The 27,784-nt window shown below is 45.9% G+C and overlaps 2 protein-coding genes and 1 long non-coding RNA gene across 7 annotated transcripts in view; 1 reads left to right on the plus strand and 2 right to left on the minus strand.

The window, feature by feature from the left end:
• The window catches only part of LOC135370356 (uncharacterized), a 76,736-nt gene extending 75,644 nt beyond the window's left edge, over positions 1–1,092 (minus strand). The window contains exon 1 of the long non-coding RNA XR_010415308.1: positions 898–1,092. This is a non-coding gene — a long non-coding RNA (uncharacterized LOC135370356). The remainder of the gene's footprint in view (positions 1–897) is intronic.
• A 5,373-nt stretch (positions 1,093–6,465) lies between these two features.
• On the minus strand, positions 6,466–24,432 carry LOC135371172 (lysine-specific demethylase 2B-like). 3 transcript variants are annotated; one of them, XM_064605226.1, is made up of 17 exons: positions 24,246–24,432; positions 20,049–20,187; positions 19,858–19,936; positions 19,590–19,636; positions 19,196–19,368; positions 18,847–18,953; positions 18,675–18,768; positions 18,447–18,600; positions 17,826–17,941; positions 16,470–16,841; positions 15,128–15,220; positions 14,924–15,004; positions 14,529–14,762; positions 13,612–13,860; positions 12,462–12,635; positions 12,248–12,364; positions 6,466–8,472 (listed from the first exon to the last, which is right to left on the minus strand). In XM_064605226.1, the coding sequence occupies exons 1-17, from the start codon at positions 24,276–24,278 to the stop codon at positions 7,264–7,266; spliced, it is 3,471 nt and encodes a 1,156-aa protein (XP_064461296.1). In that variant the 5' UTR covers positions 24,279–24,432; the 3' UTR covers positions 6,466–7,263. The 3 variants fall into 3 exon arrangements, with proteins under 3 accessions (XP_064461296.1, XP_064461295.1, XP_064461297.1); XM_064605225.1 differs by lacking the exon at positions 24,246–24,432 and adding an exon at positions 20,692–20,791; XM_064605227.1 differs by lacking the exon at positions 24,246–24,432 and adding an exon at positions 20,279–20,369.
• Positions 24,433–24,453: 21 nt separating this feature from the next.
• On the plus strand, positions 24,454–27,489 carry LOC135371175 (calcium release-activated calcium channel protein 1-like). 3 transcript variants are annotated; one of them, XM_064605231.1, is made up of 3 exons: positions 24,454–24,555; positions 25,028–25,171; positions 26,051–27,489. In XM_064605231.1, exons 2-3 carry the CDS (start codon positions 25,058–25,060, stop codon positions 26,552–26,554), a joined length of 618 nt encoding a protein of 205 aa, XP_064461301.1. In that variant the 5' UTR covers positions 24,454–24,555; positions 25,028–25,057; the 3' UTR covers positions 26,555–27,489. The 3 variants fall into 3 exon arrangements, with proteins under 3 accessions (XP_064461301.1, XP_064461300.1, XP_064461302.1); XM_064605232.1 differs by lacking the exon at positions 24,454–24,555 and adding an exon at positions 24,589–24,881; XM_064605230.1 differs by lacking the exon at positions 24,454–24,555 and having other exon boundaries at positions 24,587–25,171.
• The last annotated feature ends 295 nt before the right edge of the window (positions 27,490–27,784 follow it).

Genomic DNA, 27,784 nt, shown 5'->3' on the forward strand with positions numbered 1-27,784 from the left:
TAGCTGAATGGGCGGTGCAAACAAGCTGTCCATTGACTATAAGAGGTCGTAATTGGGCAGACGAAAATAAATTACGGCGGTGGAATTGCAATTTGAACAATTTCAGAGCCCATATGCCGGCCTCACAGAGGTGAGCAACGTCACGACAAACGCTCTGGAGGAATGTGCGTCCTGGACCGACTTCTAAGGGAACAGTGGGGGCATATGTCTGACAGCGTCTGAGGAAAGCCCAGGAAAAACCCCAGACAGCACAGCCTGCACCGGGATTCGAACCGGGGTACTTCCCAACCTCGACGTGACGTGGCCAGAACGCTAACCACTCAGCCGCGCCAGCTGGTAGAGAGCCCATGATAATCCGTCTTGCACGTAGTATACATGGTGCTCAAGAAGGCCTGCCATTGGTAAACGTGGGTACGCAACGGGGGTACTCAACATCATCCACAGTCCCGGATCGCGTTAATCACAATATAGGTACTATATGTCTACGTATGCTTTGTGTCATCATTCGTTCCACAATATGGGGACGTCCTGCACTAGCAGCTGACATGCTTCCTCGGCCACGACTCTTGTATAAGGTCGGAACAAAAGGAACGGAATTCACCGTAAATGCACAAGCGCGGCATTCGTCAGAAGTTGTGCATGAAGTTGTTAAAGTTGAGATGCCCTAATCAACATCACCAAAATAATGTTGTTCTTGTTGTTGTTTGCTGAAGTTGTAGTACAACGTGCAAGTCGCTTGTGCCCTCAGGTCGTCTCGTCTAGCTGTGGTGGCTTCCATTACGCAAGTCTGGCCCGTTACTGACATTTTAGTGCCGGTATATCAATCCTAAGAGATCATACGGGCTCTGCTTGACCTCTCTCACCACATGGACAACTGGAAGCATGGAAAACCCTTACCTGAAGCCACCCACCGGCGTCCCTCAACAGAATCTGCCCACTTCTTATGTCCAACGTTGCACATTCTTCCTCACAATTTTCACTAGCATATTCATTTGGGATAGTTGGTATATGCTGAACTTGGGAAGAAGAAGAAGGAAAAAACAGCGCACCACAAGACAAGGAATGAAGAGAGGAACGGAACACGCGTTGACAAGCATCTACAGGAAACCTAATAGAAACACGTAAAAGATGCGCATCGGAGACGCCTACAGAAAGCACCAATCCAAGATTCGAGATATCAGCCATGCTTCGTCACAGAGATAACATGTCTGCGCCAGGATGGCATCATTTTATCAGGGGAAGGCAATGATAGAGAGGGATTACCTGCAACCCTTATGGACGGAGACCAAACGTCAGCGTCATCATTACCCACAACTTCGTGTTCCCTGCTATCTTTGCAAGGCACCGTCGTCGATGAAGCACCCCACTCACCCTCACCTAAATAAAGCGTCATTGTGGCGTCAAAAACATGAAAGATTGAGTGCTGGACCTGCACAGTATCCCCGACGGAGACTCGGATATGGGAAAGACAAAAGGCGAAAAGGGTAGCCGGGAAGTTGGAAAGGGTCCACACCAGTATTTGCATACTGACCTTATATATACACCAACGCCTCCTGTGCAAGTAAACTTTTCAGTCTGTCGTTCCTGATTAAATTTCGTTCGACATGTACCGTATCATGGTCTGTGACGCAGGAAAGTTTTTGGTCAACACTGCATTGGAAGATGCCTGCATCATGCGTACGTGGAAAAGCTTGTCTTGTCCACATATTCAACTCAGGAATTAGAGCGACTAGAATTTGTTCCGACATATAGCAGCGCACTAATATAGCTCTACAAAATAGCGCGCAGAAGCAGCACTCTCTGTGATCGGACGGTTCTCACGTGCAAAGCGGCACCAGCGCTATATTTTAGCGGAATTACGTTAGTAGTTGTTTCCGGTCTCTCCCATCATGGCGGATCCGGAGTTCGACAGCATCCGGACGAGCAAGTCCCATCAACTGACTAAACAGAAAATTACCAGACATTTTGGATAACAGACTCGCCGGTTAGAATGCGGTCGCCGTGCCGTGAAATGCAGACAGCAAAATAATTTCACGACTTCCGCGACGTCATTGCTGAAGGAACTCCTCATTGGCCAACACGAATGTAGTGCTATTATTAGCGCTGAAAAAGTTGACACGAGCTCAACTCCGGCAAGCGCTATGTTTTAGCGGCTTGCAGGACCGCGAGGAGGAAAATATAGGGCTATTTTGTAGCACTATATAGCAAATCACTATATGTCGGAACGGGGCTGTATTGTTATACAGCGGTTGTAAGGATACGTAAAACAGTCCTCTTTCCCCAAACTTCTCGCTCACTCTTTGAGCACACGATTCCCCAGAAAGACGGGCGAATTTTTTTAAATCCATGATTCTGTATGACAATTAAAACACTGCAAAAAGGGCAACATTTTTTTTTTGCGAGGAACGTTCCGAAAGTGTTTGAACCATGCATGTATCTTCTGCCATTTCTGCCCATGGCTCGGGTATTCTTCTCCAATGAACTCGCTTGAAATAGAGCAACATCAGCGCACGGGCCGTCCTCCTCTCCAAAAGTGTGAACGTGCGTGATGAATAGTATTTAAAAGAAAAAGAAAGCCAGACACGTAAACGTGTCACCGAGAAAGCCCGGAAAACCTGGCTGGTCACTACTGCCCGTTTTTCAACATTATTAAAAGCTACGACGAATTACGGAAGCAGGGCCCAGAACATGTGTCGCATTCGAGATAAATCCTTTCCAGTTCGTCGCGAAGGCCGCAGACTGCGACGCATGACGTCACTATCACACTTTTACGCCGTACGCATGTTACTTTTTTTTCCCCCTTTAACACTTCCTCCAACGAGTGCAGCCTCGCCATTTCCGAACTTACACGCCAAAATACCTATGCGTTTGCCGTATTGCCAAACTGTAATCCTCGTCCCCTGGAACGCCAGGAATTTACCCCAGGAACTATACCCAACGTCGCTAGTTCAGGAATTTTGCTTTGGCATTCTTTCCTTCAGGTATTCGAATGTGTGCGCGTGCGTGTGTGTACGGCGAAGAGTCACGATGTCAATCGGAAAGACACTTACGCAATAGTATAGGATATCAGATCGCCGCGTGGAAGGCGACGCGTGTCACGTCCTTGCATACAAGAGTGCACTTCTTTTCTCATTTCTGCTATGATATATGGCAAGCGTGTGTTGGATGGTGAGGGTGGATAAAGGGAGGACCCATGACGTTACCAGTGCGAAAAAAATTACACAATCAACTTTCTTATTAAAAAACCTTTCTCATTAAAAAGCACCAAGCGGGTGGATGACAGAAGGGTGGGGAAAATCATGGTAGTACAGGACGGGTGAGGCAGATGGGCATCACATTTGCTCTGGTATTTCGGTAGTGTCGTACAACTGCGAGCTCCCCTTATAGCAGCCTTCATTGGTAAGCTCCCTGCGCCACAGCAACAGATCTCTCTCATTCACAGAAACGAACATTGCCTGTCCCATCGTCCACTGATTTATCCAGACCCCCCCCCCTCCTAAATGTTTGGCAACACCCCCCAATTTTTTTCCTGTGTACCACTGTTACAATGTAACTGCACCCCCCCCCCCTTTTTTTTAAAGCTCCTGTGCTCGCGGTTCTCGATAAACTTGCCGTCGTCCGTGCCAGGACAAACTTGCAGGGTTGGAACGACACTGGTTGCTTCTAACGCACATATAATAAAAACAGCTAAAAGATAGTCGTAGGCACTGTCACTTCTTAATGCACAAGAAGCGCGTCGAGCATAGAAAAATGTTACAAAGTTACTCTTCGTCGACCTGCCAGTTCTCAAAGACTGGACAGGGGACTGGAGCATTCGCATCACGTGCCACTCTCCTCTCCAATGCGTCACAGGAGATGCGTCTATGCAAGGACGAATAAGTGTTGCAACAAACACTTGGACAGAAAAAAAAAAAAAGAAGACAAAGAAACGAAAAGAGTACACACGGAAGACTGTGGCCAACATGGGCACAGTGCCTCACCTTGCACGACACCTTTTTCTTTTGCTATAGCCTCAAGTGGTTGCAAGCTGCTTTCAGTACAGTTAACGAGGAAGTTTATATGTTGACGCAATATGATTGTTTCGATCGGTTCGGTTTAGCGTCACGAGACAAATGTGGTTCCTGCTCTGCAGGTATGACCAGTTTCGCCCGGGAGAGGACAAAGGCAGGCCCTGGAATAGGGGCTTCTAGCTCAGAAAACCCCGAAAGAAATACCCAAAAGGAAACGACATAACCAGTCAGGCAAAGGAAGTAACTTTATAAAAAATGAAGAAGTGCTGAGGACATTTAATTTTTTTTTTTTTCATTTTGTTTCGAAAGCCGGTTCAGGTCATAACTACCTGGTTAGAGCAACACAATGGTCAGTTACACAGATTGATCTGATACATAGCGAACCAAATCAAAACCACGTTGACTACACGGCTGAATCCACGCTGTTCAGACACGTCTCTACGTGCCGACCATACTTTGGGATCATGAGTTGCTCGTGAAACTGTGCGTCGTCAAGACAGCTTTATCGAAGCAGCTTCACGTCACGAAAGACCTGATTACAAAATACAACTCAGGTGCAAAACCATTTTAACACTATGTAGCACAGAAAAGATGAGAGTCCTACTGAGATAGTTGCACTTTAGTACCCCTTCAACTGTGCACAGGAAGCAACGCCCTCAGCAAAACGATGGATTGCTGGGGGGCAACAGGCGTACGAGAGAAAACAAAACTGAATGACGGTCTTCCCTAAGGTGGCCAGGAATGCTTTCCTTGCCAAGTGGTTAGGACGACCGCGGCGAATGTCGGCACAAGTCACTCCAGGACCTATACTGGCTTTCTAGCAGGCATGTGGACAACCCGATACTCAGGGAAGCCCACACCGTGCACGCGGTAAGAAAATTCAGTAAAAGTTTATTATGGGAAAGTAAACAGAAGTGGACCGCAGTGTCTGGGCCTCCATGACGACGATTTTTGGCAGAGCCGAAACAAAAATTTTGTTGCAAAGGCGTTTAGGTGCGATAGCATTCCTGTGGTACCCCAGGATATTCTGTGCGACGTAACGCGGTAAACTGACAAGTAACGCGGAGTGGCAATAGATCGCGCCGCGGGTACCGCACTGGAGCAGCCTATGCGTGGCGCAGTCGGCGAACTCGCCGGGCGGTTCACTGCCAGCGCGAGCCGCGGCGCACTATCTCAGATCTGTGCCAGTAGCGCAGCCAGAAAAATAGTTCGGGATGGTTTCTAAGGGAACTTTAAATGGAGGAGAGGATTTCACCCTCGTTTTCCCTCTCCCAAATGCACTACCAAAGGTACGATTTCAGGGGGATTTGAACCCTCGAAACACCAACTCTGGCTACGACACTTGGCTGCGCGTTCAGGAGTGCCTCACAGAGTATAACACCCGTAATGTGCGCTGCGTTTTACTACAAAGGGTGGTCATGGGAAGAAAACGGCTTCCCACCGAAGAACAGGATATCGAGCAGATGAAAAAACATGTCAGGGCGCCGCGAGAGAAACATGCGAGAGAGCCTCCTGAGCAGTAACAGCGACATCTTGCTTCGTTGCGGGCCTATCGACGAAGAGGATGAACGACGCGCCAAGCACGTTGCTGTGCAACGAAAGCGGAGTGTGCATGTGGAAGCGGATCTTCAGTTTCAACGGCAATTCGTGAACACCCTGTTCAGTGCTTGATTGTTTGTGATTGGTTAATGACATTTAGAAGGTGCGAGCTGAGTGGGCATCCTGAAGTGTTTCCAGAATTTAAAACTGTCCGCGTGATTTCTTATTGAGCGGATCAGCAGCAATCGCATTACGCCTTGCTGACCGCCATTTCTTCTTTTTTTTTTTTCTGTCTGATGGTTTGAGCACAGACGTTCAATGGGTGGGTTGCAGGTAGCACACATAAGGTACTCCTGACGTTTGTTCGTGAATAAAACTGTTTTAGGATGCAATGTATTGCATAATTTCACATTATGAATGAAGGGATCTTGATTCGGAGTTCTAAATGTCACGCAGAATTTGCTTGAGAGTTTGAAATAAATATTCAATGAAATAATAATTGCCACTTGCAGAAATAAAAAGTGCAAACTATTCATGAAGAGAGAGTGCAATAAATGGCACACAAACAAAACAGGTACTCTATGGATGTGATAAACTAGCACAAACGCAGGCGAGGTGGTGGGGGAACTCCATAATGTAAAAAAGGCCGAGCCCTTCTGAGCCAACTTTTACATTATGGCGCTCCATAGATATGCATATTATTACAATGAATATGGCAATCTTTTAATCAATGTTACACCATGCTGCCAAGTAAAAAATAAATAAATAAATAAAAAAAGGACACGTTTCATCCGAAACGCTGCTGCAGGAAAGGGCATCAGCACCGCTTTTGCCCTGTAGAGGTGACATTTCACTGGTTTTCTTTTTCCCTTATTAATGCTAGCTACAGCAAAAATGAGGACAGGAGACACTGGCAGCAAATGGCTATCCTTGCTCATTTAATTTCTGTCTGCATTTTTTTAAACACGTGGTTTTAGAAAAGAATGCACATCACTAGTGGTCACAGAAACGTACGTTGCAGCAGGGGAGTGAGCACTACAAGAAGGTGGCAATTATGACTATGTAAGGTTATATACAAACGGCGCTATATATAAAATAACTTCTCTGCAGATGACCTTGCATGTTAACTGCCCATGTACTTGTGGGTAAAAATAAATAATTGTACTCCAAAAACAGGGTGACACAAGTTACAAGAACACTGTGTATAACATTCCTTGAAAAGAGAATATTGTTAAAAGAATTCGATACAGGGACACAAGACATAACAGACAGTGAATGTCAAAGAAAAAGTGGCATATGTACAGAAAACATGCACTGCCTATAGTCCAGAGGCGTATGCACTGTACACGGCAGAAACTACACACACATCCTTCAGGTGCTCCGCCGAGAATGTGGGGAGGAAATGATGCATTGATGTTTCAACATCCCAAAGTGTACACTATGTCAAGTGATCTCGTAAAAGAGAACATTCTACTTTGGAGCACAGTAACGTATTGGCGTACACCACTTTTATCAAACCACGCACACCCGTTTTTGCGATCATGCTTTTCACGTGCCAATATCTTGAAATGCATCTGCCACCAGTGAGCACTTATCAATTTCTTTTTCTTTTCTACCTTACGAGCTACATTAATCTTTTACTTAATTCCTCTCTTCCATTCACACGCAGCATCTACAAGCATAAGGAACAATTTCCCGCTGGATGGCCGTAATTTCAGCCCTGAATAACTTGTATGAGTCTACCTTCCTTCAGAGCTACAGGAAGCCGGCTTTGCGCCACAAAACGTCGGCACGCGGTATCGGTAACTTGCGGGCAGTCGCGAAGGTCCAGATGCCTTAGTCCAGTGCATCGCCTCAGTGCCTCGAGCCCTGTGTCGGACACATTCGCACATCTCGACACGTCCAGGGCAGTGAGCCGCGACGCCTTCGCCGCTCCCAGCACTGCAATCCCCATGTCTGTCACTCCACGACAGCTCGATATATCGAGCCGGCTGAGCAACGGAAGCTGGTGCCCCAGGAGCCGCACCGCTACATCCGATATCTCGCATCCAGCCAGGCGGACTTCGACCAGAAGACGCGGCTTGGAACGGACATCCGGGGCCACGAGGTCCCTGACTGCTTGGTCACCAAGACCTTCCACCCAGCTGAGGTCGAGACAGCGCAAGCGGGGGCAGACACCGGAACGCAGGGCCATGACCACGGATGCCACAGAGCAACCGCTCAGGCTCAGTTCTCTCAGGTGTGGCAGACGGGGGAGCAGCCAGCCCAGCTGCTTCGGGGATACATTCGTCCAGCCCAAATCCACGCTCAGCGGCTGACGGCGCACGATGCCCGCGAGGGCCAGGGCGGTGACACGCTGTCGCGACAGGTCTACGCGGTGCCACAGGCCAGGCTCCGTACACCAGCGGTTCCAGTCCTTGCACACGAGCTGGCAGCGCGCAAGATCCTTGGGGGTCAGGTAACGCAATACTGGCAGCACAGCTTCACGGCACAGTGCGTAGGACGACGCAGCCTGTTCCATTTTCACAACAGGCTTTATCTTCTCGACGTCTTCCGGCAGGGGAGCGGGACGGACAATGTACTTTGGTTTGCGTAGATTGCCACGGTCACGAAGCATCATCTTGAACTTGTCGGGAGGCTTGAAGTCTTGACATTCTTCCTTGGTCTCGAGCTTCTCCTTGTCGCTGCAGCCACGAGCGTGTTGGGCGAGCATGGCGAGACCTCGGTGCTGGGAATCTTGCTTTGATTTGGCAGTGCATTCGAAAACATTGTTCTCACTGTCTTCGTGAGAAGCTTTGAGTGATTTATCATGCAGTATCTTGCCTTTCTTATCTGGATGGCCTAAACTGTATCGTGCACACGACCGCACGTAGTCCTCTTTCCTTGCTCTAGCGACTGCCGCTCTGTCATCTCGATGAGAGTCCTGCAATGCGTGTAAATTTACGACTTTAGTGTGTTTCCTGCACATACTCACCAACGTGCAATATGTGGCATGGCATCCATCGCACAAGCAGCCTGACGCTATACTTATGTACTGACTAGAGTAAGGTATTAACTATGAGTGCCACCTACTTGGTCAGCTCAATACCTTTTTCCTACTTAGTCAGAAAGAGAAAAAAAGAGTGAATTCTACATTTTAACAAGCAGGTGCTATTTGGCAGACAGTCGAAACTGCCGTGAAAAGAATGCAGTGTGAACTGTTTTGTAGTATGCTTGCATATAGCAAAATACCGTAAACAATAAACTTGCTTCATGAGAACAGACATACACATATTTTTGTGCAGAATTTCGTGCCACAAATAGCAGACATTTCGTGGTACGCTTTAAAAGTTAATTTCAACAGCAGCGCACAAGCAAGAGCAAACTGTAACGCATATGTCTAGTATGCAGTAGAGACTTCACTATTGTAGCTTATAGTTGAGATTTCAACACATTGGGACCACAGCTTTACTTCGATATATTCATATCTTCACTATATCGAGGTTCTACTGTACACACATTCTTGGTAAGACTGACTGGCAGGGAATGGCTGCACTAGCCAAAGGACAACCCATGTTGCTTGCATACTATTTTTCAGCAATAAAAAGTTGCTTTGTAGAGGTTATATTCGTAGCTTCCAACCATATGCGACTTCTGCTTTCTGAGAAGCATGATACTTCAGTTCAGTGATGATGCTGCACATAGCAAGTCTGTGCATGACTTTTGTGGTCACCTCTTACAAGCAGGGTGCACAGTATAGCAGTTCTCTAAAACTAAAACAGAGTTTATCCCGAGTAAAAACTGAACTTCGCTGTTTAAGGCCAGCTCTGCAAAAAACAGTGGCGTGACAATTAAGTCAATTTTGGTCACACACAATCGCATAGGAACTCAGTCGATTTCCACAAACTCTGTGAAGGGTAACTACCTTTCTGCCATAAGCAGAAAGTGCATGCTGGATATACCACATTCTAAAACAACATGGTGCAAGGGTAGAAGTTGAAAAGAGATGTGGAAGCAGCATTCCATATACTAAAATTACAAATACATCATACCAAACCAAAGGTCAAGATACCAAAAGGCCAAGCCTGGAATGGATGCATGCTTAAAAGTGTCCAGACAAAAGTGTTCCGAGCTATGCTGCAGAGACAATAGACCTCTACGTTTGTGAACAAATGACGTCATAGTGTTCGACAGCGCCACCAATTTGCTCCGCTTGAACTAGGTACGTTTGAAGCTAGGGGTGAAAAAGGTCGCGCCTGAAAGCCACTGTCTTGAGGGGATTACGATGGTCCCTGAAAGGGACGCGACCTTCGGTCCTACTGTTCTTTCAATAGGAGGCAGCGAACAAGTGCCCATTTGTGGAACCCAGCCCTCCCCTTCAGATTTGTTTCGGTTTCAGTCTGTCTGCCAACGTCATGATGACGTTTCTCGGGTAGACGTCCATAGGCCGTTATCTGCATCGAGCTGATACTGCAATCCAAGCTCTACAGCAGCAAGAGGAATAAGGCGACCATTAGCCTAGAAAATTGATAAATGAACACACGAACTGGATGCTACTCTGACATAACAACAACCATGAATGTCAGCAAAGTTGCCAGCTGCTGCAGAAAGCTGACCTGGGCATGCCTCTAGGAATCCATCATTGAGGCCTACATGCGGATAAGATTCAAAGTGTGGGCTAACTGGTGAAACAGGTTACGTGATGAAACCAGTCTCAGTGTGGCATCAACCAAAAAGAAAAATTTGTTGATTGTGTAAAAAATGTATGCTACATTCCTTTGGCCCATGGGTTCTGTTACGTTGGCTAAAGTGGTCGGGGCTTGAACAGAAGACTGATGGAGCATAACGGAAGCATAAAAGCAGTGCCTACTAACTCGGACTTGTCTAGACACCTAGAATAAACCTTTTACTGTATTCAAGAATTTGCTGTGGTTGTCTGTGTGCTCCCATCTCGAGGTTACTTTTTCCGGCACTTTTTTTGTCATCATTAGAGGTGGCAGTGTTCTTAAGAGTGCGCAGTTGTCGTACAAAGACAAGTAGCTCTTCAAGTAATATTATTGAATTCCTGGTTCTTTATTGCTAGGGTCAAAGTCTCGATGTCTCATAACTAGAGCGCAGATTTTCATGTAAATGAATCTTTTTTTCTCGATATGGTGTAGTGTCTGGACGATGAGAAAACACTTTGGTCTTCCTTTGGGACCTATCACAAGGTTTCTATGGTGCATACAAATGCATGTTTGCACGTTGCGGCATATTTCGCATGAAAGTGCATGAATGGTGCATATTTTGCCATGTTCTCGGGTGTGAAAGCTTACTTCCGCTTTTTCATGGATGGTTTTGCTGGTTTCAGAACTGCGTTGGGTCGTCTTTCGCGAAAATTCTGGTCAGAATCCAATATTTTCCATGTTTCGATGGGGTGAGGCATGAGTGAGGCGATCGGCAACACAAACATATATACAACGCAGCTCAAAGTTGAGCTTCGTTGTGTATGTGTTTTTTTGTGTTGCCCAGGCTCAGGCTTGTTTCGTCATGGATTCCATCCACCAGCTAGCCTGCATTTACGCTATTTTATCAATCACTTACGGAAAGCCTTCACCTCCATGATTTGTATCTGCGGAGCAAGTGTTCTAAGTTATGTGCTACAGAATGAAGGCGGCTTTATTTTATCGTGTGATTCCTAATATAATACATTCTCTTTTTAGTATGGATTCGATGCATTGCTTTCGTACCAATAACAATGGAAAAAATTGCATATATTCAGTATCTTTTATGCATATTTAGAAGGTTTTCAGTGCATAGTTGCATGCACATTTCGGGTGTTTTTAGTGCATATTTATCCGCGCTCTACTTAGGGCAAATACTTGCGGTTCTACGCTGTCGCACGAAGGTGACAGCATAAAGTGGAGAGCAACTTTCCGTTACTTCTTCCAAACAGGTTTGAACTTGTCTGCTTCACAACAGACATGGCCGATTCCCCGTATTATTCGTGAGTACTGCACTAAACTCTCAGTTCAACTGCTATACTGGGAGTGCCCTTGCGTTGACATGCTTCTTTTGTTCAATGAAATATGGAATCCTACCCCTTTGCTTGTTCTACCAGATTCCCAGTATCACGATTATCACTGCATTCTTCCTGTCTGTGTGTTGAGTGCTGCTTTTAGTACGATGATCAACTACAAACTACCCCAGATGAGCACCTTAGTGCAATATTGGAGTTGTTGTTATATTGGAGATCGTAGCAGTTGGGCTTGGCTGTATGATGCTAGATGTCCCCTCAAAACACCCAAGCACCTTCTGACATACATGCACGGTGACAGCATCTTACTGCCTAAAAGCACATAAAAAAATTTGAGGTGCAACCACAGAAAAAACCCAAATGCACTATAGCAAAGCACTAGAGACCACATGCAAAAGTAACCAGTAGCAAGGCAAGCAAGCAGTAAAGCTGACACCAACCCAAAAGAACATGCACGTTGTGCAGAGGCAAGTGAGCAGGCAGTACATGGGATGCAGTGGGATCATCTACTGCCTGCCAAACACAGCAAGCTGCGACACTGTGCGGAGAGAAGCAAGAACACTCAATATTAGGTGGCGCAATCACCAACAGCTGCATAGAAAAAACTATTGCTATCTTAAGCAAACTCTTGCCTTTCCCGTACGAATGGAACTGAGCACGTGAAAAAAAAAAAGCGCAACAAACGAAAAAGGCACGCGTTCACCTCTTCACTTGTCTCTCCATTTGTGACAGATGCACCTTGCACATCTGTGGGAACTGGATGCTCCCCGCGTGGGATGTCGGCATCCTCCGACGCGTCGTGCATGGGTTCCAGCTTCACCTACGTGATTGATATGGTGATTATGTTTAAACCTATGTGGCAGCACATACATGCAGTACGTACACACACTATGTTGCATTCGATACAGTACTCTTACCTTCTTCTTTGGAGGCCCACATGTCTCTGCATCTGTACCGTTTCTCTCGTACGACTTGACTGACAAATTCAGTGCAGGCCCTTCAGCTGTGCCACTTTCCTTGCAACTACTAAACTCTGGCTCCACCTTGGGGTCTGGCGGCCCTTTGGATGCTCTTCCCCGTGTGTGACGTGGCTGAAATAACATTACAAGGTTCTCTCACACACTACCTAGAGGTATCGTGTTTTAAACACTAAACAGGTGTACAAGATGCGCTTGTTTTGTTGCTGCACTTTGCTAAGTTGTCGACGGTGAATGTTGTAAAAAATTGTGAAATTACTGGTGCAAAAAAGTACATAATGCCTCTAAACCCAACGTGGTATTCGCTGAACTCTTTCATACTCATGCCCTGCCCTGCGACGTCCTGCCAACAATAGCCACGTCATTTTGACCCCGTCGAACAGTCGAAATATGGGACACGTATGTGTTACTTTACTGCCGTATCGGACAGCGAGGTACATTCGAGACATCTTTCCACTTAAAGACCCCCCAAGACAGCAAGCAAAAACCGTACAAAAAGTTTACAATATTCCATTTAATGTGTGCACTATGTTTTTGGCGCAGTATTACTCTGCGGGGTCTCCAAATGTTCCCACAACTGGTACATTTCACGCACCGCAGCTAGTCTCAATAGACGATTTCAGAAAATCCCAGTGCTCCTTGCGCATGCATTGCATCCTGGGCTCTTACTGAGTGGGGTCGTGGACACGGTCGTGGACATGTCGTGGACAATGGTCTGGTAGGAGAGAAATCGAAGCAGCTTGGAGTCCACCCGTTTCTTTCGTATTAGTAAGCTCCCACCGTTCAAAGCGGCGCTAAGCACCCTGGATTTGCTGAAGTCGTCTATTGAGCTTGCCATTGCCTAGGAGACCGAAATGCTCCCGATCTCCAGTGCCTGGAATGTGGTGTTGCTACACGTGGGAACTTTGTGCGGTACCAGACTTCCAAGAAGGAACGAGAGAGTCATGTGGATTATGTTTTTATTGAATGGCATTGCCTCTTAGCAAGTATGCTCACTAGAACTAAAGATATTACATATCTGGATAACGTGAGCATGTTCCGCCGAGAGCGTAATGCGAGCTGCTTTAAGCACGTGTGAATCAGAGCTCACCTTAACTTGATCGGGCTTGCCGTCCCTGCAGCATTTTGGGCATTCCCAGCTGTTCGGCAAGTCATCGCTTATGTTGCCTTCCGCCCCGGCGAGCTCAGGGTTGCGTTCGTGCAAGCAGGCCGGGTGTACTATTTCCCAGCACTGGGAACACTCCATGAGTGAGGAGGCCTCCTGCTCAGCTGGAGGGGCACCTTTCTCCCAGCCGTCTCTCCCGCAGAGCATACAGCAGGCCGTGTGGGGCAACACAGGCTGAAGTGGTAAAGACAACACCACCACATTAGCTGTGCACAGTAAAACATTCGATAAACTGCTACAATATCTGGTATGTGATCTTGCAGCTTTTGTAGTAACGTTTTGTAACTACACTAGTCCGTGTGTTGTACCAGACAGGTGAGAGAATGGATTACATTTCAGGACCACGTGGCAGAACTGCCCGAACTTAATGTAAAATTACACAAGACGTACTGAAAATTTATGTAGTCTGACCGACTACTAGGAAGAGATGGAAACGGGGCAAATGCTAATAAAATAAAATAAAATAAAATACCTGGTGCCCTAAGTTTTGAACTAGAGAAGTGAAACTATATTGACACTGCATGAAAATCCACCTTTCACTACTGTATCCCCCCCCTTACATACCTGCTTATTCAGAGTTCGAGCACTTACAAATGGCACTACAGGAAGCACATTCTACATTTTCCCGGATTTTCAGAATTACGAGAGATGGGATAGGGTGCACGCAAGATGGTGAAGTTCCACGACCAAAAACCGGGAGGCACGAGGACGGACACGGACGGATGGACACAAACAAACAAAAGGGATCTGTGCGTCTCTTTTTTTGTGTGTAATCCACAGTCTGTGCCTCCCGGTTTTATGCCATGCAATTTTAAGAACTCCCAGAAAAATGGCGGACTTACTGCCATGCACTGCCTGCTGATGCAGGACTGCTTCATGCGTCCTGGACCACCAAACTTCTTCATGTCCTTGCAGAAGTGGCAGTCCCCGCAGTCGGCTCTCAAGCAGGCCTCGCACTTCTTGCAGCGAGTGCGGCGCCTCCTGGCTCCATTTTTGTCCTTCTCGGAACCGCGTCCCCCTCCACTCTTTGAGCCGCTTTTGCCCGAAGGTGGTCCCACACGTGGTTTAGGCTTTTTCTGTGGGGAACGAGAGAGAAGGACACTTGGCTACCCGAGAGCAACAACAACAACAACAACAATAATAATAAATTAAATTAATTAAAATTAAATTAATAAAATATAAATAAATAATAAAATAAATAAATATAATAATAAATAATAATAAAAACTATACTGACCTTACTCTCTGGCCACGTGAGCGCAGGTTTATCGGTTATTGCCAGCACGGGGTCATCAAATCTGTGCTCTCTGAGAAGGCGCTATAATGAAGACAGTCAGGTTTTTGTTTTTAACTTTCAGGTTTACATTTATTGGATTGCATTCTATTCAAATAAGCGCATAAAAAAGGTCTTCACGTACTACAAGGACAGATATATGCGTACCTTCGCATCAGCGAGCAAGGCGTCTGGATCACGCACAAGTTCAGGCACAAATTTCTTGTTCGCAGGTAGTTTCTCCAGCCAGCGAATGATTAGCTACATCAGAAATGACAGAAATGAAGCTACACACACATCATGCAAACTGAAGTACACTTGTCTCTCAGAGAAGCCTGCCTCCTCTTTGCCTAGCTTGGCAGCAACACTAACATAACACAAGGCCCACTTGGTACATCAGGATCCAAGTGGGTGAATATTTTCGAAGGTGCGCAAATTGTAATGTAAAGGAAAGGCAAAGAAAGGCTTTTGTGCGCGGGATATGTCTTTGTGTGACTCCTCATCAAATATTGCCATCATAACAATCATATGTCCCCCTGTGCTCATGAAAGCGTGCTTGCATAATTTGCGTACTTTTTCTCCCCAAAAAAAGTCGGCAAAGTTGGGGGTGCGCAAATTGCGCAGAAATGTTCGTTACGATATTCAAACGACGCAAAATTTCGAAAGTTTAGTATGCGGGTCATATATAGGCTCCCGGTAGAGACGATATTGACATCATCACTGCATTCCACGAGTGCGAGAGAAGTACCCAAATACCCCGTGACCACCGACGGTCGGGAGGCAAAATGCAGACCCACTACCACTCATATACCGGTGAAATATGTCGAGACGCCGCTAGTCGCACTTGACAACCGAAAGCATGCTATGTCCGCCAACTTTGTGATGTTGTGCTGTAAGGTTTGTCATAGCGTGTTTGTCCAGCGTTTCTTTCCACATTCTGTAGTTCGAGTGACAGTATCGTCCATCGCGTCAGTGGACCATCACCTGAAAGTGTGCGCACATCAAACACTGACGGCATTGCGAAAAGCAATCGCCACGGTCGCCGAGACGCGCGTGCCAGATATCCTCGTACGAAAACGCTGGTGCGCAAATTGCGAGAGTTTTTGTTTTCTTGTCATTTTTAGTGCTAAACTAGGGGGGCGCGAATCATGCAACTGCGCAAAAATACGCGAGTAAATACGGTACCGAAGTATCAGTATCGAAGGGTCACATGTATCTTGGAACAGTTGGAACAGCTTTTATCCGAAGCTCTTTTGCGTGAGCGTGTAATACTTCTCCTGAGACGCTGCACATTGCAGTAACCGTCCACATCCCGCCAATTGCGTCCTTCGACTCAATCTTATTTCAACAAAATTCCGTGCCAAACACTGCGAAAATTTTGAGCAAAATAAGGGATTCCGTGAAATTCCATGCCAAATGAAGGGTTCCGCGACGAATTCCGCGATATTTCGCGGAATCGCGGAAAACCCGGGGCCTTAGTTATGACAAGAACAAGAGTGGGAACACTTACTCGAATTCCATCGAGCTCCCGGCGAGTTAGATGAACATGACCGGGGGAGAAGTTCTTCTTTACGTCCACTCCAACATCTAACGAGTCGTCGGCATCGGATGGCAAGTGAGACAGTGTCCCATTTGCTTGTCGGGGAGACAACGTGCTTAGATCGAGAAATGATCCATTATTTGGTCCCCCATTATGTCCAAGTAATGGTAGTGGAGCGCTGGCCAACGGAGTGGGCTGAGGAAACTGCTGTTTCGAAGAATCCACGGGGTCCCCATCTTCGTTGCAGGTAAGGTTGTTGATGCCGAGAAGACAGTTCACATACCGCTGCAGAACATACCAAAGCATCTCGCGATAGAACGGGTAGCGAAATTTTAAGGGCACCTGAGGAATAAAAAGGAAAAGTGTGGATATGACGGGGGACGCAAAACATGCTGAGTATAGTTTGCTGAAGACAGCTACTGACAACAAAATGCAGGGAAACTTCACTTGAACTAACTTCAAGGGATATAGAGAAACAGTTCACTTAAGTTAAAGTTCACTAAACTGAAATGAGTACGGGGCAGCTTGCTGTCACGAATTAAAATAAAGCGGTGGTGCCTAAATGATATTTAAAGATATTTATTTTGCATTATTCCCAAGTGCACTGAGACATCTGGTACTTAGCAGAAACCATCACTTTCGCAAATCTGACCGTGGTGTTGTTTCACAACGTCCGCTTCGCACTTTCCGTGGTCGCAACCTCGTAAAACTTTGCCTCTCGTTTAATGATGGACTTTTTTCTGTAATGCGCATATTTTGCTGAGAAAAACAAAAGGCCACAAAGCACAAACATCACAAAAACGATGAAAGAACGTGAACGTTTGTTCTGGTCTGTTACGCGCCATTCTGCTACGTGTGGCTGCATTCTGGCTGGGGCTATGGCTGCGACCCAAATTTGGCGTTCTAATCAAGTTCTAGCTCAAAGCCAACATGGCGGCGGCCACGATGAACCAAGAGGCATGCTGTTGGACCGTAGAAAAGATACGTAGAACAGAAATTTGCGCTGCACTGGGATTTGTTCAACTGGAAATTATTTACATTGGCTACAATAGAGTTCCGGTGGGGGATTCTAGCACAGTTCGTTCATCTGAATAGTTTGTTCCAGTGACGTTCGTTCAACTGGTGTTTTACTGTAGCAAACGTGACCACAAGAAAGGGCAATAAGGCTACAGTCAATGTATTGCCAAAATTCTTGGTAGTGCGGCAATACCAGATACTTAACCTGATTCTCCAAAGTGTTAAGCACCCATGTGTGTAACTGTTAACTCAACATTCAAAATGAATGAAGTCCCACCTTGAAGAATAACGTGAAGGGTTTCTACTTACATGCGTAGCATCTTCGATCTCAGCAATACGCAACTGTTTCTCAATTCCGTAGCTGTGCAGGAAATTGCCACCGAACACCAGAGCATCTTCTGGAGTGTAGACAGCATGTATCCACCCTGTAAACATACATAAAAAGATGTGGCTCCCTTTATCATCCTGTTGGGAGACATCGGGGTTGCATGTGATCAACGAGATAACAGCTGTCTCTGTAAAATGACTCGTCATATTTGTTATCTCGTTTTGTCGCTTCGTCTAACTGTTTTTTCGGAGGTGCGACGTACGGGACAGGATCTTCACGAAACTGAGCCCTTAACAGCTGTCACTGTAAAATTACTTTTCACAATGTTGGGCATTTGTACTGGCAGCTAACAATTCATCTGTTCTCAAAAATAAGTTTCTTGTTAGTACGGAAGTACCAAAGCCAATAAGGGTCTGCGACAGTGATCTATCCAGACCCACCTACACCCCTCCAAAATCTGGAAGATACCCCCCTAAAATTTTGTGTGATTGCACAATATTGTCAAAAGTACGTAAATTCACCCCCACCCCCCCCCACCCCCAGGACGAAATTCTGGGTAAACCACTGGTCTGCGACAAGAAAGACTCAAACTGACCACATACCAGTGGGAATAAAGAAAGTGTCACCCTCACTGAGGGTCACCCTGTCACATTTTTCCACCGTTTCCCCAAAGAAGACGTCGCCCTGTTTCCCTGACAGAACCCACTGCTCGTATAACTGAAAGTTGCGTTCCGTGGGTGGGATCAACCAAAAGATCTGCAAAAACAGGAAAAGTATTTTCCGGTGTTAATGAACGGAAGTATTATGGCAGGCAAGCACAATGTGAGTACCTTTTGCCCTCTCAGCAAATGGTACCAAACGGATGTGCCACCAAAGTCTATGTGGAAATCCGTGTAGCAGCCCTTAACACTCATAAGGCAGTACCTGCAAGAGGGGGTAAGTTAATTAAGAGAGGACCGCTGTACTGTTACTGAGCTGCTGGCACTGTGGACTGTTACTGACTTTTGAACTTTCGGGTACTTCATGTCTTCAATGGCATTGGTCCCCTCAGTCTGACTCTCTTTCAGATGCCTAGGCCAAACTGCATCTACCCAGTCAACTTGCCTTACCTGAAGAAAAAAATGGCAAACAAATGCTTTATCTCGTAAGTGTGTAACAAACACAGTAAGTCCCGTTGCAAATCAGGATTGCAAATGTTACACATCAAAGGCAAATCAAACTACAGTATTTATAGTTACTACAAAATTGCAGTTATTTTGCCACTACTCACACACAGAGCAAAGTAGGGCTCAACTACATTGCTTGTTTACTATTTACTAGTTTACTATTTGCGAGTATTATGGCAACTTACGACAGTGGGTGACTCCACATAGTTCTCCAGTTTCGTATGGCTGAACTCCAAGCTGATGACATTCAAAAGCTTATCCCGAACCGGGTTCTCGAAGTATTTGCACCAGTCCTTCATGTTCATCTCGATATCCTTCTGAGTTGTTACGTCCATGACGTCTAGTATTCTCCGGCTCCCTGCACAGAAGGAAGGTGGCACCGTAAAAATGAATTATGTATAATGAGGTGCACAGATAAGTCATTTGTCCCCAAGCACAGACATGGCAGGTAAGTACGGGAACATGGGCATCAGGTTGAGTGGCATAAGGGGTGTAGCTGGGCATCTGTTACTTGGACAAGACGTTCAAAATGCATAATTATTGGTGAGAATAGAGAATAAGGGCAGGGGGTGTACGTACCTACACACTGCCTGACATCATTGCAGGTGAAGTTGTGGCTCGGCAATCTACAAAACCAAAAAAAGGATGCAATTAAATTCGTAACAGCACTATCAATCTTCAAACCATATCCGTGCTGTGCCTCGTTTAAGGTACAATATAATATGTGCACCCTTGTACAAGGTACACAGTATGTGACTTTCTTATGTGGGAGAATATAGCACAACACAGCAACATGCTTTGCATGAGCACAAATGAGTACTTGCAGACATTTCATACACACGCATACCTCATTCCCAAGTTTGCCTTGCTCTTGAACAACATGGGGTACTCGAAGCCAAACTCTTGAAAGTACTTCAGGGAGAAATCTGCGATTGAAGCATTGACATGTCAAGCATAATTCGAAACGCACGAAAGGATGCACAATTATTTACTCCTCTCGTTTGTTTTCGAGCGAATGAGCTGCCGTGCAGCACTTACCCTCCCCTTTCATCTCTTTAACGAGAGTGCAAGTGAAGGCAGGGCTGGTGATCTTATCCTCCACCGTGAACATTCTTCGTCCCTCGATCTCGTCATCTTGAAGGCAGTCTTCGGTGTAGTGCCTCCGTTCTTTTACTCTCTACAGGCACAACATAAGGTCACAGACAGTGAGTACTGCAGTAAGGAAACTATGATAACCATAAACGTACAACACACAACTGAAATCGCACCAGATTGATCGTTGTTACATTTTCCTCCGACGGCAAGAAAGCATCAGAGAACCGCGATCAGGCGTCAGGAACTAAAGGAATCGTAACATAGGGGAGTAAAACTGTGTCGTCTGCGAAGTCTGTTTACTCGCAATTTGGAACTTCTTTCCTTCAAAAATACCGTGTCCATCGCAACGCTCCCCCACGTTTGTTCGACGACATCGGTGCAATATAACCATCGTGTCATAGTTCTAGGTTACCGCATCATTTATACTATCATAACGTTGGGAAAACGACTTTAGAGCTCTGAGGAACTAACCCATTAGGACAACAAACAAAGCTCGCGTGTTTCACGTGAGCTTGGTCTTTTTGAGCGCTCGCAAATGTGGCAGCGAAATATGCGTAAAAAACAGCACAGGTCATCGACGATTTACCTTTGATGAGTACTGCTGTGGCTTAGTAGAATTATTGTCTGTTTTCACATCGCCGTCCGCCATGATCGTCTGTCACAACGGCTGTGTTTTGGGAGCTTTGATTGGATAACGGGCCAGGAAGGTTAATATGGCGGCTGCAGTGTCACTAAGGGGCCCCGCTATCCAAGTATAGGGACGCGACATAGCTACACTCTTTTCAGTGCCTAAACGGTTCACCGCGCGGAGTTTCATCCATGACAAGGTCTGACGCGCAACCCAGAGACTGATGATGTGCCAAAATCTATCTCCCGCTATTTTTTGTCATATTCAGACGTTCTCACGTTTGCAAACACCAAAAATTCGAACAGCGCACAGCTTTTATGGTTGCATATACCAAGTTTCGGTTTCCAAACCAAGAAAGGCCTGAGTGTTGGCACACACAAACTCGGAATCATTGCAAAATATTTCTGAAAGAAACATTTTGACGGGTCTCGAACGAAAGCCAGTCAGCCCGCAAACGTTCGATAAACAAGCGTATCCACGGCGCAACCAGCGGAGGTTAGGGTTGCCACTTCTACGGATTTCACCCGAACCGTTCGGAAATTCAAGGCTTGCGTTCCATGACCGGGTGAAGGTGTAATCCGGACGTCAAATGTTCGGAAATTGGCGAGTTAAAAACCTTACAACTTGAGTTTTGCGTCATTGTCACCAGAGATTGAGCGATACCTAAATTAAGCAATCAAAGCTACGTTGAGCTACGTTATTACAACCCCCGTACCCAGAGCTTAGCGTTCAGGTCTCAAGAATTTGATACAGTCCCTTACAACCCACTTCGTCCAAGCCAAGACGGTATATGCACTATGCAGACGTTTCGGTACCGGACACTTCGGTACACGGACGTCGGTACAAGTCCGTGTACCGAAATGTCCTAGAGCCAACCAAACAGGGCAAAAAAGGGAGTCAGGCGTGACAGGCCCAACAGTAACATCTCCCCATAGTTTGAGATCGTTCATACAACACTGGCACAATGGAAATTAAATTGACAGGACCAATAAAAAATGCGACCTTTTGCATTCCAGCCGGCCAATCAGGGGCCTTCCTGCTTGTCTCGCCCCTCGGCGTGTCCCGACTTCTACTGGTTTTCCGCCTGACGCCCAGTTATTTGTAGTCTGAAATAACTAAAGTAACTTTTAGTTAAAACTTTTTTATTATATAGATATTTATATTTCGTAAACTTTTGGTCACTATCGTGTTGGAGAGCTTCACGCAAGTTGAGGGGATTGTATTTTGTCACCAGCAGCGACAATCACCTCTTCTCATGTGCCACTACTCATTGAGCTCGTGATCTAGCTTTCCCGAAGTTTTCTCGAAGATCGCCCTATGCAGGGCACTGAGGGCAGACAAGGTAGCGTAGACGCAGGCAAGCTGCTGGATCATATCCATGATGAGCAAAGCCTAGGGAGCCACGACACACAGAAGAGACGACACTCGTATGTGTGTAGTGGTTCTTTGATCAAGCTCCCTCAAGCTCAGACTCTACTCATCATGGATATGCTGGGTGCCTTGCCCTCTCAAGGAGGGTGGGGCTTCGCTTAATTTCAAATCAAAGCATTTGGGATTCAGAGAATGATGCTAGTTCCATCAGCCGTTCGTTTCGGTAATGGCGTAGTTTGACGAAAATACTATGAAAAGGAGATTGGCGCTCATGCTGATGTTACTTTTGCCAGGACAGCTTTCAGCTAGGTGGTTTTTAAGTCCAAAGTGCAATGGAAAAGAAACGAACAGCTGGAAGCTACATAGGAATAAAGAACTGCGCAGTCTTGGGAAAAGTCCGAGCCTTGCTGCAGCGTAGGAGACGAAAACGTCGTAGTAGCAAAACAACACACATGTTTATATGTACAAGATGGAAAGTAAGAGCACTGCCGTGATGGTGGCATCGAGGATGACCTACTGCCACAGCGCGCGGAAGACGCGCACAAGAGGCGCAAGCCAATCCGATTCCGAAGCCGAACTCAACGCACGTGCCAGACAATTAACGGGCAGCTGCTGGTTATCTAGTGGTTATTGGTGAAATTACACTAATTGTGTTAATTTAAGCTGGTGTAGATGCGAAGAGAGAGAGGTAACCTTTCCTTCGGTTTGAGGGAAAAGAGACGTCTCTTCCCCCCTCAAACTGGATGAAACGTTACCATATTGGTATAGAGCATTTTTATTGGGCTTTTATTACTACGGTTCTTACGGGGATGTCAGTTGCTATTGTTCCTCCATTCCTTCTGGGTTTTGCACCGCAGAAATAAACGAAGCGACGACATAAAATGGGTACGCGGGGACAACATAAAAAGTCCCTCAGCAAAACAGCAATTAAAGGGAAAAAAGGGGCCGCTTCTTCCCTGTGGTAACCTTCAGGCGCAGTCGTCCACTTTGACCATGGCCACAGTCGAACGAAACCACAAGGGAGAGTAGGAGGAACGACAATGGATTAGGCGGCATGGCTTTGACGTGCCTTAAAAGAAGACTTCACCGGCACATTGCTGGGGGCTGTGCACACTTCTGTATCTATGGCACCTTTACGGGGACATGTGCCTCGAGCTGCTCGAATTATTTTCCATCCCCTCGAGTGGGTGCATTTTTGTACAGCACCAAGAAGCCATTCTATACAATGATGCAACCTTGCATGATTTGCACTTTTGCCTCTCTCTCTCTCTCGTCATTTTACTGTCGGTGGATATGACAGGCAACTTTTTCACAGCAGCACCATGTAGGGAAAGCGCGTGTACAGGGTAGTGGACAAATCCTTCGACGTCCTTCCTGTGGTCAGTGCGTGAAGTGCTGCAGTGATATGCGCCCATTTGCAATTGAATTTCCAATACCCTGTGCTGCCTGGGGAGGAATGGGGGGGGGGGGTCTATATGGCAAAACTGAAGGCCATGAACCTGCAAAATGCAACACCATCATGCTCGGGTGTCGGCAACTTTTAGAGCGCGAAATCTAAAACCGAAACTCTGACGCCAGGGAAGCAGCACTGGGATGCGCCGATTAATATACCTACCTGTGGACAGGAACCACACTTCGTTGGTTACTTTGTCTAGATTAGCAGGAATCATGCTAGTCATTGGTCGGAGCTCTTGATACTCAAACCGTTCTTAGTATACACATTAGGACAAGGCTGCTACAGCAAGTTCACGCAAGTTCATTCAGGAACAATTCACCGGAACACAGCGACGGTAACGCTTCCGAAGCTCTGTGATTCATGTATGTTGTGTTCATATAGGAGTTTCAAATGTTACAAGCTTGTCTATTTAATTCAATGCCCATTGCGCGCAGACGGAGATGCAGATGTAGCAAGCCGAGGCTCTCCTGCAAGCACTGAAAATACGTCGCATTGTAGGAACGCGTCCGTTCTGTCTTGGACAACACAGGACCACGCTTGCTGTGATTAAAAACTGTAGTGAACAACAGGTATTTTTTTGAAGCCCCTGCACGATTCTCAGTCCAAAATGGCTGCGAAGCCCACAGCATAACAACTACTTTCAATGCACCAAGACGACTGTGCAAGCGGTGGTAAGTGTACGCACCAGTTTGCGACGCTCCTCTGTGTCGTCGTCCATGTTTGGCGGCGATAGAAGTTGCAGCACCGCAGAGAAGCACGCAGAACTCACAGAAAACTCACGCGGCGCGGTACGAATCCCTCAAACTTGCAAGCTTGTGCATTGTTACTCAGTGCGTGCGTGACTGGAGGTGTACGGATCATGACGAGTTTGACGACATCACACGCCTTCTCGGGTCACGTGACGACGCAGCTGGCCGTATACGTCTACCGAGGCTGTATATCATTATGCTTAGTGTAATCCACAATCACTTGTGAACTCTGTTTGCCGTGACATTGTAAGGTCTCCCGTTATCTATTTATGTTCGCAGACACTAAATATCTGACGGAATTGATTCGAGTTATTGGAATATGTGCTTGACTGCACATGGGGATCGGACGCTAGTCGTATAAGCTTAAGGATGTCCCGCATTTTCCGTGTGTTGTTGCGACGGAAGCCTGTCCGTTTACTTATCATTTTTCTGTCCGTATACGTGCCATAAATGAAGTCAGCGACTGAGTTTGCTGATGACTTCCACAGTGCCAAACTGCCTGTGCTAACATATGTGTTGTTATTGTGCCATCATAATGATTTGTGTATATTCTCAGAGACAGCTCTGACCCTGTAAACATACCAATACCTATGCACTCCCTGTGTGTACTTAGAATCTCGGCTAATTAGATCTTGGAGTGTCGTTTCTCATGAATATTCCACGCGGTGCAGAAATACTTTGGACCGACTCTATAGGTGATCGCCCGAATGTTGTGCAGGAACTTGTGATCCAATCTTTTGTGAGGGAGATGAGTAAACCAGAGAACAACATCCATGCTCTTTCTTGGCGAAGACTGCACCTCAGTAGAGCGAAACTCAAGGCATCCAGTAGAACGTCAGCACTGCTCTCGGGATTTGCAATGGCAAGTGTATTTATGGCCGCAATGTACGGTGTTGTTACTGCAAAGCGTCACGTTGAATAACAAGCTTCTTGTTGAGGTTTGTGATAGTCTATGGCTGGAACTATAGTAAACTATAGCTTACTTCGAGTGAGGAAAAACAAAGTACGAATGAGATCCACTCTTTTATATCCATGTGCTTTGGAAAATATTTTGACAGTGTCCATTCGTCAGAGAAACGTTATTGCTCAGTCCATATCAATAGTACTGCCACTGTGCTCCTGAACGTGTGCTTTATGAGTGACGTGTTCAAGTTAACACAGGAAATTACTGATAACATCGCATAGGTCCACAGGAATGCCAATATTATTGTTCGACCACATCAGAACAATGTAAAGTCTAAAATGAGCCTCAAGAAATGTGCAGTTCATTTAGTAGATACAAGTTAACTATAATCGTTATGAAGGATGGGAATTTTTTTTAGATGAGAGCAACAAAACAGACGACACTTGCCTTTCCATCTACTCTGTAAACTGTTGAGAGGTAGCAAGTAGTTTGTTGTGCCTCTTGTTTGGAGAAATGCATTAGGACAAGTTTTTGATTTGCACTTTCAATAAAAATAGCTGTGGGCCAGCAATTAAAATTGGCCATGTCACTTTATGACAATATGAGAACTACAGGTTCCTGACCAGAAAACAAATCAGAGAACAGGAGCACTTCTCAAGCTCCATCATTGCAGGTTAACCCCATCGGGAGTCCAGTACTAGCTCCGAATATGTTCCTTTTAGCTTTTACACTTTCGTTAGCAGCCTCTTTTTTTCTAGCAAGCATGTACAAGGGAGAGGTTTTCCTTACGCAAGTTAACCGGAATTCTACAACGGTTATTTTTTTTCTGCCCGACAGGTTGCTATGGTGGAGATAAACCTCAGCAGCAAGGTACCAGAAGGACTGCTCATCGCATTCAGCATCTGCACGACACTGCTCGTTTCCGTGCACATGCTCGCACTCATGATCTCTACGTGCATCTTACCGAATCTGGAAGCCGTCGCGAGCGTGCACGGAATAGCTTCAGTCTCGGAATCCCCCCACGAGAAGATGCACATGTACATAGAGACAGCGTGGGCTTTCTCCACAGTCTTCGGCATACTGCTCTTCATGGCCGAGATTGCCATTCTTGCCTGGGTCATCTTTTACGAGTACTCAGAGAATGCGGCCTTGGCTGCGACCATTATACTCATACCTGTAGCGATCGTCTTCATTGTCTTTGCCGTTCATTTTTATCGCCAGTTGGTGACCCATAAGTTTGAGCAGTCTGTCATGAATGTCCAGGAGCTAGAGAATATGGTCAACAGACTTCAGAACGACGATAGCATGGCTGTTAATGGATCATCAGTGTTAAATGTCTGACCATGGGAAGGAACTGATGACAGCGTGATTACATGTATAAAGTATTTCGAGGGCATTTTAGTTTGTTTTGTGCTGACTTGTATAAAGCGAGCTTTTTACTTGAAAGTGCAGTAGAGGCAGACATTGAGGATGGATAGCACTGGAATCTGTGCCTGGTGTATTGTGCCAAAGGAACTTCAAATCTCGAATTAATATTGAACAGTAGTGGAGTTACTGGCTTTCTAAATGGCTAGACGTAGTACTCTGTAATGGTACATGCTCGTCCTGCAGACACATCTCAGTACTTCTCTAAAAATAGCTTTCTACGATGCAATTTGCTGATGCTATCAAAATGTATGTTGGTGCGATCTGGTTTATGTTGCTTGGTCTTCACTGCCGTCCGCAGTTTTGCGGTTCTGCAATAGGTTGAGGCCATTGTGTGCTGCCCGTTAACCTGGAACTGAGTGCTATTTGAATTATCAAAGATAGGATGAGAGAACTGCATGAACTTAGTGAAGGAACAGAGATTCATAAGCGGGCAGAAACAGGTAGACGCAAGGTACTGTTGTTTGAAATGTTTGAGAGCTTGAAATTTTGATCTCCTTTGGCTCAGTGCGTGATAGTTTATATTTAAAAAAAAAAATCCAGTCAACCCTTGTGACACCATTTTAGGGACCAGATAGGCTTCTTTGGTCTACGAATCCAACATTACATTATAGCTGCAGAAAAAAAGCTTTTCTGCATGGATCATTGAAACTATTAATAAGTACAAACGGTAACTTAGCTTTCGAGATATGTAAGCAAACAGTGCTGATACCTCCTTTACTGGTGTCTTGTACATTTTCGGACAACAGCGACGGCTTTCGCTAATTTATTCTGTTATTTCAACACTAAAACAAAAGAATAGCCTGCTGCTAAGCGGGATGATATCATAATAAAACTTCCATGTTGTCACAGCCTGGTGTTACCAATGTTTTTTCATGCACAGGTATAGGTAGCTTTCATTTCTGCCTTATGCCCATAACAAAGACCATGCCGAGCATTAGGCAATGGCAAGCAATGTTAAGAATACTATGGCACAATGGGATTGCGATTGACACAAAGCTCTTTTAAAACCAATGAATTCCGTTCCTTTTATGTTCCATGTTTACCACCCACTAAAGTAATAAACTAGGGATGTGCCAACGGAATCCTTGAATCCTGGGCAGGGATTCAGGAATCCGAATCCCAGTGCCCAAAATGGTGAATCGA

This window comes from Ornithodoros turicata, chromosome 10 (genome assembly GCF_037126465.1).
Source record: "Ornithodoros turicata isolate Travis chromosome 10, ASM3712646v1, whole genome shotgun sequence".
NCBI lineage: Eukaryota > Metazoa > Arthropoda > Arachnida > Ixodida > Argasidae > Ornithodoros > Ornithodoros turicata.